Below are 15,128 nucleotides of genomic sequence, written 5' to 3'. Positions count from 1 at the left end.
AGGCAGGGAGAAAGAAGAAGAAGAAAAAAGTTTCTTAAAATTTGTAATGCAGTCAACTCAATTTCCATCAAAGAACAAAAGCTCGAAGCCCTGCGATGACGTCTTCAGCTGGTAGGAGCGCAGCAGTGTGACCAATCATAACTGGTGTGTTTGGATATCTGTGCCGGCCCAGCAAAGGGAACCAGTCATTGCGTTTCTCCTCACCTTTTCCTCCGCCCTGCGAGTTTCTTCACCCTCCTGGGCTGTGGGTATTAATGTTTGTACACAGCACACTATGCCCCCCCACACACCCTTTTCTCCTATAATCACCCTTCAAGCCCGCCATCCAAGGAGGAGCTTATGGGGACACAAAAGACAAACATCTGGGACCCATTTCCCCTTGTGGAGAAACCCTTCCTGTGGGGTATCCACTTGGAGAGGTTTTAAAGGAAGAGTGGGGTGGGGAGAGGGGAGTGCCTATGGGTGGAGGTGATGGGAGTCGGAGAGGAGGAGGAGATGGGCTTGGGCAAAAGGTGTGGATGATAATTGAGTTACATTTAGACATGATTTGATTCTTAGGAAAAAAATAAAAACACTGAAAAAAGTTCCCTTTCAAAAACAAGAAAAAAAGTACAAAAACAGGGTATATACTTCTTAAAATAAGAAAGATTATCTACCAACAAGAACAAGAAAATTTACCTGGTCAAGATTTTCCAAAACAAGAAAAAAATATCTAACCAAAATGAACCCACACATTGTTGTATTTATAACAAGACCTCTTCTACTTATACGAATAAGATACTTTAACTTATTCTAAGAAAAATTAAGAAAACGTTACTTCACAAAATTTTCTGGAAACCAGCATATGTCGGTGAACCTGAAATAAAACCATATTCACAACAAGTGGGAGGAACGATTTACACCTGGACATCAATTAGAGGGGGAAAAAGTTTTAAAACCGAGCAAAGAAAATGCAAAGCGGTGTCTATTGGCCACTCAATACTTTCTGTCTCAGCTGGTTCGACAAACAACCCAAGCTTTAGAAGAAAAAAAACACTAAGCCATTTTTTATAATAATATAATGTTCGTTTTTTTCTTTGGTGTCCATAAAATAAGCCGTTTACAAACGTCCAAATGTTAAGTCACACACTGTACCGTTACCTAGCAATCACCTAGCAACCCAAGCTGAGCCCCAGGACGTTTGGTCAGCTGGTTTACCGCTTTATGCGCTGTACAATGACTGCTGATAAATAAATATAGGTGTTTTGTTGTTGACTTACCATCCAGAAACTATTCCTGCAATGTTTCTGGTTGTGCAAGAGGCTCCACTTCGTTTTTCAAACATGTATGGTTCCATAATTGTTTGCCGCCATTTTCACCTACGTGTGTACAGTTTGAGACAGGGGGCGTGGCCAGCATCGGCTTATTCGGATTTAAAGTGACAAGAGGCCATAAAGCAGCTCATTCTGAAAGAAGCTCAAAATAGGCAGAACAGAGCAAATCTCACTATCCGACAATAATCTTGTCCAAAAATGTTATGAACATGTTTTGTATTAGGTTCAGGATTAACTGTTTTAGTCTTTTTGAAAGAAACAGCTGTTTGAGTTGAAGTTATTTTATTTGCATAATTTGAGTAGCATTGGTCTTCCTCTTATTAGCTGAACTAAAACGTTGAGCTCAACGTGTGAAATTGGATGGTAAGAAAAAGTTGAGGGGAAATAACAATCCTGTCGGCGTCGAAGAAGAACAACAGCGAACACAAGCTTTAAGGTGGTGAACTGGATTTTCATGTTACTTCACTCTGCCACCACTAAGTTACTTCTTATTCAAAATTCATGAGCGTGCTACAGACAAATGTGGAGCAAAAAACTTTGAGTGGTGGTTGACACTTTATTTCTTCCATTAAAATAAAAACAATACAGCTACTTACAGCAATAACTTAGTCAATGATAGAACCCAGCCTACACACACAAACCCATAAATCCTGGAGTACTTTCTATGAACAGAAAAAAACAAAGCAGGAACACAAAGTTAATGCCAGCACTAGTTTTATCAATGACTGCATCCAGGACAAATATACAACTACAGAAACACTGAGCCAGAAATACTTTTCCTGGAAAGAAAAACAAATAGAGTGCTCAAAGTTAATGGCACCAATAGCTCTGTCAGGAACAGAAAACACACACATAAACGCGGAAGGAAGAGGGCAGTGGTACTTTCGATTAGGAGGAAAAAATATCAAGTTTTCAGAAGTCATTAATAGTTAATAGTTCAGGCCGGGGTTGAGATGTAGAAACAGACTCAGGGAGTCAGTGATACTTTCTATTGAAAGAAAAACAGAGAGAGTGCAGAATTTTAATGGAAGAAATACCTCATGAAGTGAGCCACAAGTACTTTTTTTATGGTAAGGAAAACCAAGAAAGTAAACAAAGTTTATTTCAAACATAGTTCTATCTAAGAAAGAGGTTAGATGTTTGTCTTAGATAGGCAAACATCTAAGCCCTCTCTATGGTCTAGACTCTCTAGACCAGTGGTTCTCAAACTTTTTTCAGTGATGTACCCCCTTAAAAATATATTTTTAGTCAAGTACCCCCTGACACGGGCAAAACATTTTTGGAATAAAACAGAGGTACAGTGCTGTAAATACCCTGTAAATACTGAATATAAAATTCAGTGCATGAACACACATTTATATTTTATTGAACTTTTTACAAAATAATTTTTCCCAAGACTTATTATGAGGAGCCTACTGATTTTTTAAAGATATTTTGAAAAGCTTCACGTACCCCCTGCAGTACCTCCACGTACCCCCAGGGGTACGCGTACCCCCATTTGAGAACCACTGCTCTAGACCATAGAGAGTCTAGAGACGCTATGGTTTCAAGACCATAGCAAGACCATAGAAAGTCTAATGTACTCTCTATGGTAAAGAAAATACACAAAGTCCATCCATTAAAAGACAGAACTAAACACAGAAATACAACTATTTTGTTGTACAGTGACTCTTGTGATCTTTCTATCTTATTCAAAATAAAAGGTACAGTCGTGCTTTCAAAAAATACACCCCTCTCCTGCTGCGTGCGAGCCTCTGTTATTCTCGTTCAACTCTTACGTATCCTCTCATATGAGAACATAATTTATCATAATATTTAGCGCCCGAGCTTCCTTTAAATATCCCTTCTTTCATGTGCAATTTAGCTAATATCCTGCTCTGGCACTGATTACGCCGTTCAAGTACAGGGGTCCGTCTGAGGCACATTACAAGTAGTCCCAGCGGAGCTCCCAGTGGAGCTGGGGATATGGCACAGTGCACGGCAGGTCAGGCTGGACGATGACGCGTACAGTTCTTATTATTTTGGACATGCAGGGATAAGAGAGGCTCAGCTGTTATAAGATATGACAGAAAAAAAAACCCAAGAAAGACAACACGAGCTGGGATCGCGAATGCTCGGAGTGACAAAATCATCTGAGCAGCAAATGAAATCTTTCGTTATGGGAGTCATTTGCGTGTAAGCAACAATAGGCCCATGAAAGAGACAGTTCCTCCGAAAACAACGTTCATTTACTTTTCTGTGAGAACGCGTATCTGAAATGTTGCTTCGGCGTTACATCATATCGTGTCCATGTGTGCAAACAGCAGGACTCATGAACTCATTCTGAAAGTGATAATGTGACACAGGGGTGACCCAGCAAATGCAGAACACATTGCATTTCCATCAGATCTGCTGTCTAACCAACCGGGAAAAACATAAAGAAAAAAAAAAGTTCATCTCATCTCAGTTAAAGTGTCACTCCAAGCAGCCGGGCAGAAACACACCGACTCAGTCATGTTTCCTAACAGTGGTGGCTGTATGGTGATGCGAATATACTCTTATTTTCAGGGACACAGTAACAGGTCAGATTTGATGAGTAGGATGATGGAGCTGAATACACACACTGTTCATCCAGTCTGACCGAGCGTGAGCTGCTCACACCCTCCACTTGCTTTCTGCTACGCTACAGCTAGTTCCCCACAGCAGAGCCTGCCATGAATACCAAGGCTAGTTAGCATAGCCACGGATGACAACAACGGTTGTCATCAGGTTTTTTTTTTTGTAATGGTAAGTTGCTTCTAGGTGATTAACACACTGAGCATGATAGACCTTCCTCTTGGCTCTGATTGGTTGTTTTTGACAGGGAGCGGTGCATTTCTACAGAAGGAGGGAAATGAGATTGATTTTTTCAAATTGTCTGTGCCGTGATATACTGTTATGACATGGTGACAGTTTTATATGTAAAGATATATATTGTTTATACTAGTTACATACTATACAGTTAAATGTGAATCAGAAAAAAAAAAACATTGTAAGCTATATTTTACTTGGTCTATCACATAAAATTGTGATGGGGAGCATTAAGGTTTGTGGTTGTAATGTGACAAAGTATAAAAAAAGAGGTATGAATACTTTAGCAATTCTCTGCAGAGGGTAAAGGTCACTCAGAGAGTCATTCGATCAAGGTGGCGATCGGCTTGTGCAATCTTGTGCAGTGCTTGCCAAGCTACAGGTGAGCAAATAACCTACTGGATGCTGATACAAGACAGAGAGGGATGATGATGATGGCCCTGCACCACATGGGAAGCACAGATGAAACCCTGAGGCCGTTCAAACACTTAGTACCTGGATGTTACCGGCTAATTAAACACCTGTTTGGCCCTTAAGTGGAAAACCAAACAGCACAAATCACGTTGAGGTTAATTTACTCGGATGAGGACCCTGTCTGCGAGTCAACTGCTTCTAACTCTTAATTGCTCACCTAATGTTCCTGGAAAAGGACCGTCAACCTGGGATCTCCAGCATTGGATGCTATCACGCATCCAGTTGTGTCAGACGTTTACAGAGAGCCACTGCCTGAGGTGGTTGGAAAGGAACGCCGCTTCCCTCCAACAGAGCTGTTGCATGAGAAACGTCAACAGAACCCGGCTTCAAAGGCGCCTGCCTTCACATTGAATCAGTATCCGCCTCCATTAGATTAGATGGCCCTAGCAGAGTTACATTGCGTTAACATTTCTGCATGGCTTCTCAAATCCATCGCTCTGGTTCTGGTTCCCCCTGTGAAGCCACTTCAAACACCCTCCGCCACGGCATCTCCTTTTGTGCTCTAAAACGGCAAATATGTGTCTCTCTCTGTAAGATGTTTCAGATGGTCCCACAGGCACAGAGAGCATCAGACAAAATAACACCAGCATAAAAAAAAACCCATAAGATCTAAAAGTACATTAAAGCACAGGGATCTAAGGTGTAGTCAGCACACCGGTGGGGTGTAGAAAGGTTGTGATTGACTGCTGAGTGATAGACAGGGAGATGGAAAATCAAGTGGGGAAAAGACAAATAAATTAGAGGGAAAAAAGAGTCAGTGACAGTAAATTAGTGTGGAAACAGGGTGGATGTGGACTGAGAGGGGGTTCTGAAGCTCTGAGGACATATGTTTTAGTTTGTAAATAAAACAGTAAATTGCTCTGGATGTTGCTCAAATATCTGTGGGCCTTGTTCCACGCTTTGCGGAAGTTCCTCTGTAAGCGTTCCGAGGCTGCCTTCTTTAAAATGCCAAAGCAGCTTCTTAAAGTCAGAAAGGCCATCTGGTTCTCGACCAATTCAAGATGTTTGCTCTTTTTTTCCTCCTCCTCGTCATTCTTTTTTTAGATCAAATGATTTAGGTTGGTATCATCAGTAATGCTCTTGAAATATTGCAATGGAAAAGATGGGGGATGAATGAATCACAGTTCGACTGTTGAAGTTGCTCAAAACAACTTCTAGTGCAGTTATGAAAACCTCTATTGTTGGGTTGTTGTTTGGTTTTTTATTATTATTTTATTTCTAGGTTTTCTTTTCAATGATTTTTTTTGTCACAGTTGGACTTGTGTGAAAGCTTAGTAGATAGGAAGGAGGACAGACATACAGTAAATGGCAGAGGCTGGGAATCAAAACCCAGACAGCCGACTTCGTCTTTACTATACATGAGACACCTGCAATACCAACTGTTGCATGTCATGCAATATATGTACACCTTTGCATGAAGATGTGTAAAGAACCCTTAAATCTTGTTTTTTTTTTTTTTGTTGTTGTTCTTTTCTTATTGCAGTAGCTTAATTTCACACAGGAAAACAAATCAGCATTTAATTTGAGGATAGTTAATGTAGCGAAAACAAAATCCCAGAATTGGAAAACTTCTATTTTTTGTTTGGCTAACAAAATGACAGGTGCAACAATTATTAGCACTCTTTCTATCAACACGTCTTAAACCTCCTTTTGGCATAATCTTATTTTCTTGCCTGTAACATCTCACCTCTTTTTGCACAATCTGTCTGAATCGTTTAGAGTTCTAGATCCTCCCTCATCCTCTGTTTTCTTCTCGCTCACCCTGCAGGCTTCTTGTAGGATTTAAGTCTGAGAGCGCAGGTGATTTTGCACCTGGTGAACTGTTTCTGAGCTGATCAGGCCACATGAACCCTTTGAATGACCCGACTGATGGATCCATTCTCAGCTAGCAAAAGGCCACCTCATCCCTATTTAAAATTATCTGGCATTTCTGAGAGTTAATGTACTGTGACGAGGCTTGCAGAGCCATCTGGAGAGAAACAAGCCCACAGCATTACAAATCATCCACCGTACTTATCAGTGAGCATGAGGTGCAAAGCTTCATGTTCATTGTTTTTTAAATTAGTTATTTTTTGGCATGAGAACAATTCCCATGAGAATTGAAAAAAAAGATCTAACTTCAGACTAAAGATGTAATGCGACATGTAAAGTTTCAAGTTAAATCTTTTGAAAATTGTCAATATAAGAAAACATTATGCCAAAAATAAGCAGAAAACAGAATAAGGAAATACTTTTTTGTAATAAAAGAAATTGGAGTGCATCACCTGCATGTATTTAAAGCCTTTGCATCAGAAGTAGGAAACAGGGAGGGCAGCATTGCTTAACTAATACTGTACAATAAAGTCCTTCAAATCTTTTATAGCCCAGGTTTAAAGGTGTTTTCTACCATAACTGTAAACTGTCAGTGTAGTTTATTTGCACAACAACTCATGATTCCCACCAGGCAGAGCTAGTTTCCACAAAATTATGAATGAGTTTTGCTTTTTGTTTTTTTTATGAACTGCTATTAAATCGCGTATCGACACACATGCAAAACAGAAAGAGTTGCTCCAAAAACATATCTGCGTAATTTCCTCAAAACAGGTTCATTGAAATGCAACATATGTGTCTCTTTCATGAAAACAGATGATTTGCTGGAGATTATGATTTTTGTGTTGCTGTCACTCCAGTGTCTAATTGTGCAGGATGTTTGGGATATTTTTGGCTTCTTCCAATGTGTAAACTATTGTTTCCAGTCTCACCGCACTCAGCCAGACTGCCAGTCAAGGCGGCTTCCTTCCTTGATTTGTGTAGAAAGGAGACTTATAATTGAATAAAACAAGACCCCCTCCACACTCCCTAGCCCCTCCCTTTCTCCTCCATGCAACACACACACATACGTTTTAAAGGTTGGTGTATAAAACTTAATAAGATGCATTTGGTTCCAAAAGCCCCCGGCCTCCTCAGTGGAAAGTGAGGCAGATTGTTTTTCAGACTCTTAATGTCGAAGTTTATAACAGCCGGATTAAAAAACGTTACCATGGGGATTTAACCACAACATCCCAATTACCTCGGTGCAACGAGGCTCTTGGGGCTTGCAAATAAACCAGTATAATGCCATTAAGGTATGAGCGCCACAAGAAAATGTCCTGAAGGAGGAAGGCAGGAAAGCCACAGAGAAAGTGAAATAATCACCGAGCTCCCATCACATTTAGTGATCATTTAACTTTGTCTTTTCCAGCTGCAAAAATGCATCCAAGCGGGACATTTTTTGTTCGCCAACGTGCGATTAACAAATCACCTAACGGGTTCAAATCCACCAAAAACACTGATAGAGCTTTAATAAGTCACTCACATATTTTTCACATCAACTTCAAAGTCCACGTATTAACCAAATCAGGCACCCAAAGAAAAAACTGCACGTCCGCTCCCCCAGCCCCCTCGCCCCACCTTTCCTTTAAAGGGGGTGGAATAAAAACGCGGATGGATGGAATAATTGCTTGACTTCAAAGTGCAGGTTATTGGGCTGCATTTACTGTTGCAATGCAGTGGGGTGTTTTCTCTCTGTATAAAGGGAGGGGGAGGTTTGTTTCATTCCTCTTATGATGTAAATCTCACTCTCTAAAGGCCAGCAATGATCCTTCTTAAGTGCAAAACAATGACTACCATCTCATGTCATTGCATGTCCAGTCAGTTATTTAAGTTGCTGATTAAACTGCTGATGCAGTTGCTCGTTTGCTTTCAAATCTGATCATTAGAAACACACCTTCCTATCAATCAATCGATCAGTGTGCGTCCACTTACAATTGCAATTACTTATCTTTTTGTTATTCGTATTACGTTCTTCAAACTCAGATGATTACCTACAGTCTAACAATTTACCCTTTAAACAATTTGGGAAAGCACAGAAGATGATGTCATGGCTTTTTAAGTTTCTGATTAGGACACATTGCAATGTCAGGAAGAAGAAGAAGAAGAAGAAGAAGAAGAAGAAGAAAAAAGAAGCGGCAACTAATTTATGAGGCAAAAAACCCAAAAAACAAAACGTGGACTTTAGCCAGTCTGGTTCATCCTTGGTCACAATTTCCAGGTGCTTGAAAGTGCCATGTTTATCTGCTCTAACAACTTTATGGCAGTATAAACAGCATGGAAGCTGCTGAGACACTGTAATTATCCACAGAGAAACCAGTCCTGTACCAACATGGTCTGAAATGCCTCTGAGAGAGGAAGAAGTCATTATTCCAAAACAACATAAAAAGACGGATTACAGTTTGCAAATGTGGCCAGGGACAAAAAAAACCTTGTTTTTGGAGACATGTCCCTAAATAAGGTGAAAGTAAAGACAGCAATATTAACCACATACTTACATTTAAGTATGGATCATTTTTGTTCCATGTTGTTCGCAAACATGTTGAGAAATGTCAGTAATTTTGTTTTTGTGTATACTGTTTTCAGATCTTTTTAGTCACGTTAAATATACAACAACATAGACCTTATGTATCCAAAAAAATTGCATGCAGATGATTTGATTAAACCATGTTTTAATTGCTGTAATTAAAAACTACAGTCTTCCATTATTTCTTCAATTATCTTCAAATATTTAAGTATTTACCAGATGTCAGTATCCCAATTTATGCAGATGACACGGTGATATTTCCACATTAAAAAAAATAAGCCCAAATAACATCTTTGATTCTCACATAATGACAGAATTTGGCTCTTTAAATGTTTTATATTATTAAATACCAAATTGTCTAAATTCCACCTTTTGGATTGTTGTATTAGTAATTCATGTAACTTCTCATTATCACCTATACATCTAATCACTGTAACATCTCACAAGAAAACGAATCTGCTGATGCCTTTCTGAGAAATACATCAATTTTTATAAATTCACACTTTTATATGCATTTTTGCACGGACTTAGCTCCAACGTTTTTTTAGGGAGATTTTAAGCAAAGTCATGCTGACTCAGCCGCCACCACTAGAGGAGATGTGCTGCATGGACACAACATACTGCGAAACAAAGGAAGTGTTGGATTAGTTTTTATCCTCAACTTGAAGAGTCATGCTCTGTCTTCAGGCCTCCACAGGTTGAACATCTGAAGCAACGTTCAATTTGTCAAAACTCTTAAAAGCTTTTTAAGAGTTTTTAACTCAAATGCTTTTCTTTTCTCTATTATTATTTTCTTATTCTGTCATATGTATTTTTTAGGTGTTAACTTCAATTTCTGTCAGTAGAATTTACATTTTCTTCCTCTTAATGTTGGGACCACAGATGAAAATTAGTCTGGCTAAATCTAGAACATTTACAGGTTTGACCTTGCTATTTAAGGTGTAGCATATCTATAAAGAGACAACTGAAATAAAACCGCAACCATGACACAGCAAAAACGAACAAAAAAAAAAAGAATATTTTTTTTAACTATACTAAATATAAAAAGTTTCAGAGGAACAGAAAGTGCTATCAAACCCTAAAAAAGAGGAACACTTATTGTCCCCATTGCACCACACAATGCCCTCTAGATGTGAAAAGTGCACTTTAATAACAGATCCAATCTTGTACAAAAAAATCCCCAAAGTTCTACATTCAATTGACAGATGCATGTCGATGTGTAATGCCATAAAGCTTCAGATTAGCTCAGAGAGATGAATCCCAAAGAACAAGGCTTAAAGTGGAAATGGAAAATAATCTAAACAATGGCAGTAGGCATAAATGAGCAGGACAGAATAACAAACACTTAAGCATACACAACAAACCTTTTGCAGGCAATTATAAATACTACAAAACTTATTTACATTAATATCCCCCTGAACTGAGACACATGGGCCTTTTATACATAGTTAGCATTTGCAAAAGAAAGTCAAAATGTTTCAGTCATTTTGTTTGTTTTACACTGCTTAGGAAGGTGACTTATCTGTAAAAGACTTTATTCATACTCTAGGGCAGATCATCCATGATATACAACATGAATAAGGGAGCCACAGTCAGGTTAACAAACAGAAATCCAAACTGTTTCGTTATAGTTGGAGGAGTAGGGACCTCTAGTGGCAGTAGCATGAAACTGTAACTTATTTCCACAAGAGTGTTGAAATTCTAGCGTTAGAGGAAAAGAAAAAAGACTGGAATGTGCAAATGATTACATTTGTAGATGCCAAATAGTAAATCTATCATGGACTGTAAAGAAGAGTGCTGGATTCAACAGAAGTCCTTCCTATAGTAAGAAAATAAGGCGGTGATGCAAGTGTGACAAAGAGAAGAAATTAGTTTTCAAACTTCCTGCAGTTCCTCCAAATTTGCTACAGTGCTCATTCAGGCTGTAGAGCCAGCACAGTGACTGGACTCCGAAGTCTCCGAGTGGTGGCTGCCGGAGAGGGCAGCGGATTCAGAAGTCACTGAGGATGCTGATGTCCGCAAACTCTTTGCGGTAGCGTTTGGCAGCCAGGAGGAGCTGGAAGGACCACTTCAGGCTCATAGCGCTCCACACAGCTGACAGGTAGAGACTCCGAGGATCAGCGAAAGCTGAAGCAGGGAGACATGTGTTACACAGAGCCGTGAAAAACCAAAGAGGAGTATCTACACACACACTGATACAACACGGATTACATGGAAGCTGGGTGCTAAAATAAACAACTGAATTAATAAATAAAATTATTTAAATATCTTGGTCTCGAGCAACAGTCAGAACTAGTCTCAAAATCTGACTCCTCCTTACTGCAAGTCTCACAAGACTAGCGCTAAAGGATCAATAATGCATCAAACCTTTGTTTTCGTGGAACATTTGAACACTTGTTAGGTTTGTTGAATTGTGTAAAATCATGCAGATTTAAATTAAACTTTGTAATTTGCTATAATATTGAAACAAAAGTGAGCAAATCTCATTGTCTGACATCAAATCAGACTAAACTAGAATTCTTAGAGATTTTTTTTTTCCTAACACAAATTAAGGATATTATGCCTTACAACAATCAGGGAAAGTTCAGATGATGATATCCTGGCTTTATACGCTTCAGATGATTCACATGCGAGTTAATTGGGAACACACCTACGAATGTATTCTAAGGTAACATCTTAAACGCATTACCACTTTGTTTTACATCATCAGAAAACAAAACAAAGCCAAGATATCGGGAAGAAAATGCACCATGTATCTCTACAAGTCTGGTTAGTTTCCTCTAACAGGTGCAACATTAATATGCAAGAATGCACTGCATGAAGATGTCCAGTCATCAGACAGTTGAGGAAGGAGATGGACTCTGTGTCCCAGAGATTTGCATGTTTTACTGTAAAAGGTTTGAATCAACCAAATCAAAAAGTCACTCAGAAAAGAAGATTACCGGTACTCCAAAGTTAATTCATGGAGACAAGTCCTGAAACAAAAAAGATTTTTGTGTATGCAACTAGATGGTTTCATCTGGATTTACCCTGTTGCCCTGTTTAGTTTAACTTGTCTACTTTTTTTAAATTTTTTTAATCCTTCATTGGTAAGTGATGTAGCACAGCTTACACTCCTTCCTGCTGATGGCAATGGAGAGGAAAGTGATGAAGGCCACGATGGCGAGCAAAGAGAAGAAAATCGCCACGCAAAGGAAGAACTTGAGCCCCTTTAGCCACGTCCGCCAGTAGTCCTGCAGGTACATGACATGAGTGATCAGGGTCCACAGGGCCAAAACACCTAAAGGGGAGAGGCAGAAGGACTGATGAATAAATCCATTAAAATGAGCTTTGTTTGCAGTTCCATCACAAACTGACCCCTATGTTTCTAGTAGATCTGGTAGCAGTTGTTTTCAATACTCCAAAACAGAAATAATGTATAATGTTATTGTTGCATTGTGCAAAAGCTACACTGTCAAAAGAATTATTGCAATTCTTTTGCCAGCTGCAAACAAAAGAAAAAAACTACAAGCAGAGAAAGGCACATAAAAATAATTGTGCAAACTAACGGGACATTTTGCATTGCAAGAATTACATCCACCGAAATATTCCGATTTAAAATCTATGATTATTTAAGCTCTCTTTTGAAACTGTTACACACCAAAAAAAAAATAAGAGGCTTTTAATTGACTAAGTACAAACCAAAGTTCAGCTAAACTCTGAATACTTAGTTTAGAGCCCCACTGGGAGTTAATTCACCCGATGACCTTCACCTAATAACACCAACCTCATACACAGACTGAGACTCTACAGCCTAAACATCACCATCTTTTCATCAACAACAGCTGGAAGTATTTAATATCATTGCTATCTTTTGTGCCTCCAAAAATCAAAAAAATTAAAAAATTAAAAAATCAGCACATTATAAATTTGACTCTAGTATTTCTATTAAATTAAGTAGCAGCTAAGAAATTAAGAAAATCTAGTTAAAACTCACGTTATCGGCAAATACGGACTCCAATGTCGGCAGTGATGCTAACATGAAAAGACTGTTGCATCTGATTTTGGCAAATCATTACAAAGGTGTTCAGCTAACTTTGGTTAGTCATTATCTTTTGAAGTAGAGAATAGACTTTTTCATCAGTCAACAAGTTTCACTTAGTCTGCCCTACAGCAGCAGGAACTGTTCTGACCTCCATGTAAAGATGGACATGCTTAAATAACACACAACTCACTATTGCTTTTAACAGTAATTTCCCACAATTTGATCTTAAAAATGCACCCATAGCATCATTTTACTGCCAGGTGTTTCTCGTCCTTTCTGAACTTGTTACAGGATATGCCTGTACTAAATGTGTGCAAACGTAATAGATATGAACTCTTCTTGTCCTCCTATAGGTAAGACTACTATAGTCCTTTATATCCATATCTATGGTAATAGATCCATAGATATTGATGTAAATGTTAGATTGATAAATGCACAGCACTGAAATAGCCAAATGATACCAAAAAAAATTAAGAAACAAAACTGATAAATGCAGAAAAATAAAAAAAACATACCTTAAACTAAAAAATATGACCGTGATTGAATGGAATTAAATTCTTGAAATTAAAGACAACACCTTTTATTCGACTCTTGCTGCACCATTTGTTACTTTTACCTGTCATGTGCTTGAGATTTCTGTTGTTTATGCCTAAATCTTGTATTTATTTTAACACACTTTTGCATGTTGCACCGTGCTGCTAGAACAACACAATTCCAAAACGCTGCATCTGTAGATATGGTTTAACAGACACTAAAGTGAACTATGAACTCATAATTAGAAAATGAGGGATACACCCTCACCGCTTCGTGCACATTTCTCCCCTGGCTCCTAACACAAAGTGTCATTTAATCCTTTTAAAGACCAAACATTTATTTTTACGTAAAGCAAAAAAAAAAAATGCATCAGCCTTCATGGGTTTATTTGGGAGGGTTTTACCTTCATGACATTTGAACTGTGACCTCTATGCACGCAGGGACACTAAACAGCAGCCAGGATGCAGCAAGAACAAACCACCTCTCTTGTCGCCAGAGTGTAAATTTGGAAAGTGTTACATCACCTGACAGACCCCCCGTGGCCCCGGTCCACGGCTGTTTGTACACGATGTTCCACACCAGGAAGGCAGAGACCCCCAGGATCACGCCGAGCGAAGAGTAGGCGACACTGACGTGGGTCTTATTGATCGGCATCGTGGGACTTAACCGGGGCGGCTGCTCGGTGCAGACTCAAGCAGCAGAGCCGAGCGTCCCTCAGAGGACAGAGCTGATGATTTCAAAACAACTGCATCCGGTCAGCCTGCACACACTCCTCCTCCCTCATTCAGTCGCGTTCAGCCGTCAGCACAAAATAACTGGCTGATCTGCTGACCAATAGTTATGACTGCACAGAAACACCGATTCTAAAGCGTGACGCATCATTTCCAGTGGGGGGTAAAAAAAAAACCCCAACAAAACACCCAGCAGCAAAGTAACCTGCGAGTGTTTACCTCATTATTGAGCACAGCGCCCTCTACCGGACAAATAAAGCAATATTTCACCGCGTTTTTCTTGGACCTGGAGCCTCTGCAGAAAATTGGTGAAAAGGAGTAGGAGGGACAGGGAGGAGGCGAATTGTTTTCACAGATTATCTGTCTCATAACAAACTGTCACGACATGGTGACAGCTTTAACAAATATGAAGAAAACATATATTTTTTATTAAAGTTATATACTGCAGCTTGAATAAAATGCAACTACATAGCATTTTATTGAGAAGTCTGGATTGCTTTATGTGTATTTTCCATGTTGCCTATGACTGCTGCTCATGGGGAGAGACATTTCAGTAATCTAAAACTAATAGAAAAAATGTAAGCAACCTATTTGCATACTGTATGCGGACTGTTGGATGTAAAATTCATGAGCAGTAAATATTGTGCTAGTTATCAGTATTGGACCAAAGAAAGCAAGGCTGTTGCAAGCCTTTAAAACTGTGACGCTTTTGATGGGTCAGATAGACTCAAAAAATTCTAACAGCAGCTGCGTGGATTGGTCCAATTTAATTTTTCGTCAGGGGGCCCAAGATTCCTGGCAGCACCTCTGTTGGCAAGTGAAATGAAAAGTCAAAGAATGAAACTGTG

The 15,128-nt window shown here is 39.2% G+C and overlaps 1 protein-coding gene across 1 annotated transcript; it reads right to left on the bottom strand.

Moving 5' to 3' along the window:
* Positions 1-10,118: 10,118 nt before the first annotated feature.
* Positions 10,119-14,517, bottom strand: LOC102228024 (heme transporter hrg1-A-like). The gene is made up of 3 exons (XM_005797969.3): positions 14,074-14,517; positions 12,104-12,271; positions 10,119-11,118 (listed from the first exon to the last, which is right to left on the bottom strand). The coding sequence occupies exons 1-3, from the start codon at positions 14,201-14,203 to the stop codon at positions 10,982-10,984; spliced, it is 435 nt and encodes a 144-aa protein (XP_005798026.1). The 5' UTR covers positions 14,204-14,517; the 3' UTR covers positions 10,119-10,981.
* Between the last annotated feature and the right edge of the window lie 611 nt (positions 14,518-15,128).

This window comes from Xiphophorus maculatus, chromosome 20 (assembly GCF_002775205.1).
Source record: "Xiphophorus maculatus strain JP 163 A chromosome 20, X_maculatus-5.0-male, whole genome shotgun sequence".
Lineage (NCBI taxonomy): Eukaryota > Metazoa > Chordata > Actinopteri > Cyprinodontiformes > Poeciliidae > Xiphophorus > Xiphophorus maculatus.
The sequence above is the reverse complement of the archived record's forward strand: the minus strand, read 5'-3'. Positions and strand labels throughout refer to the sequence as shown.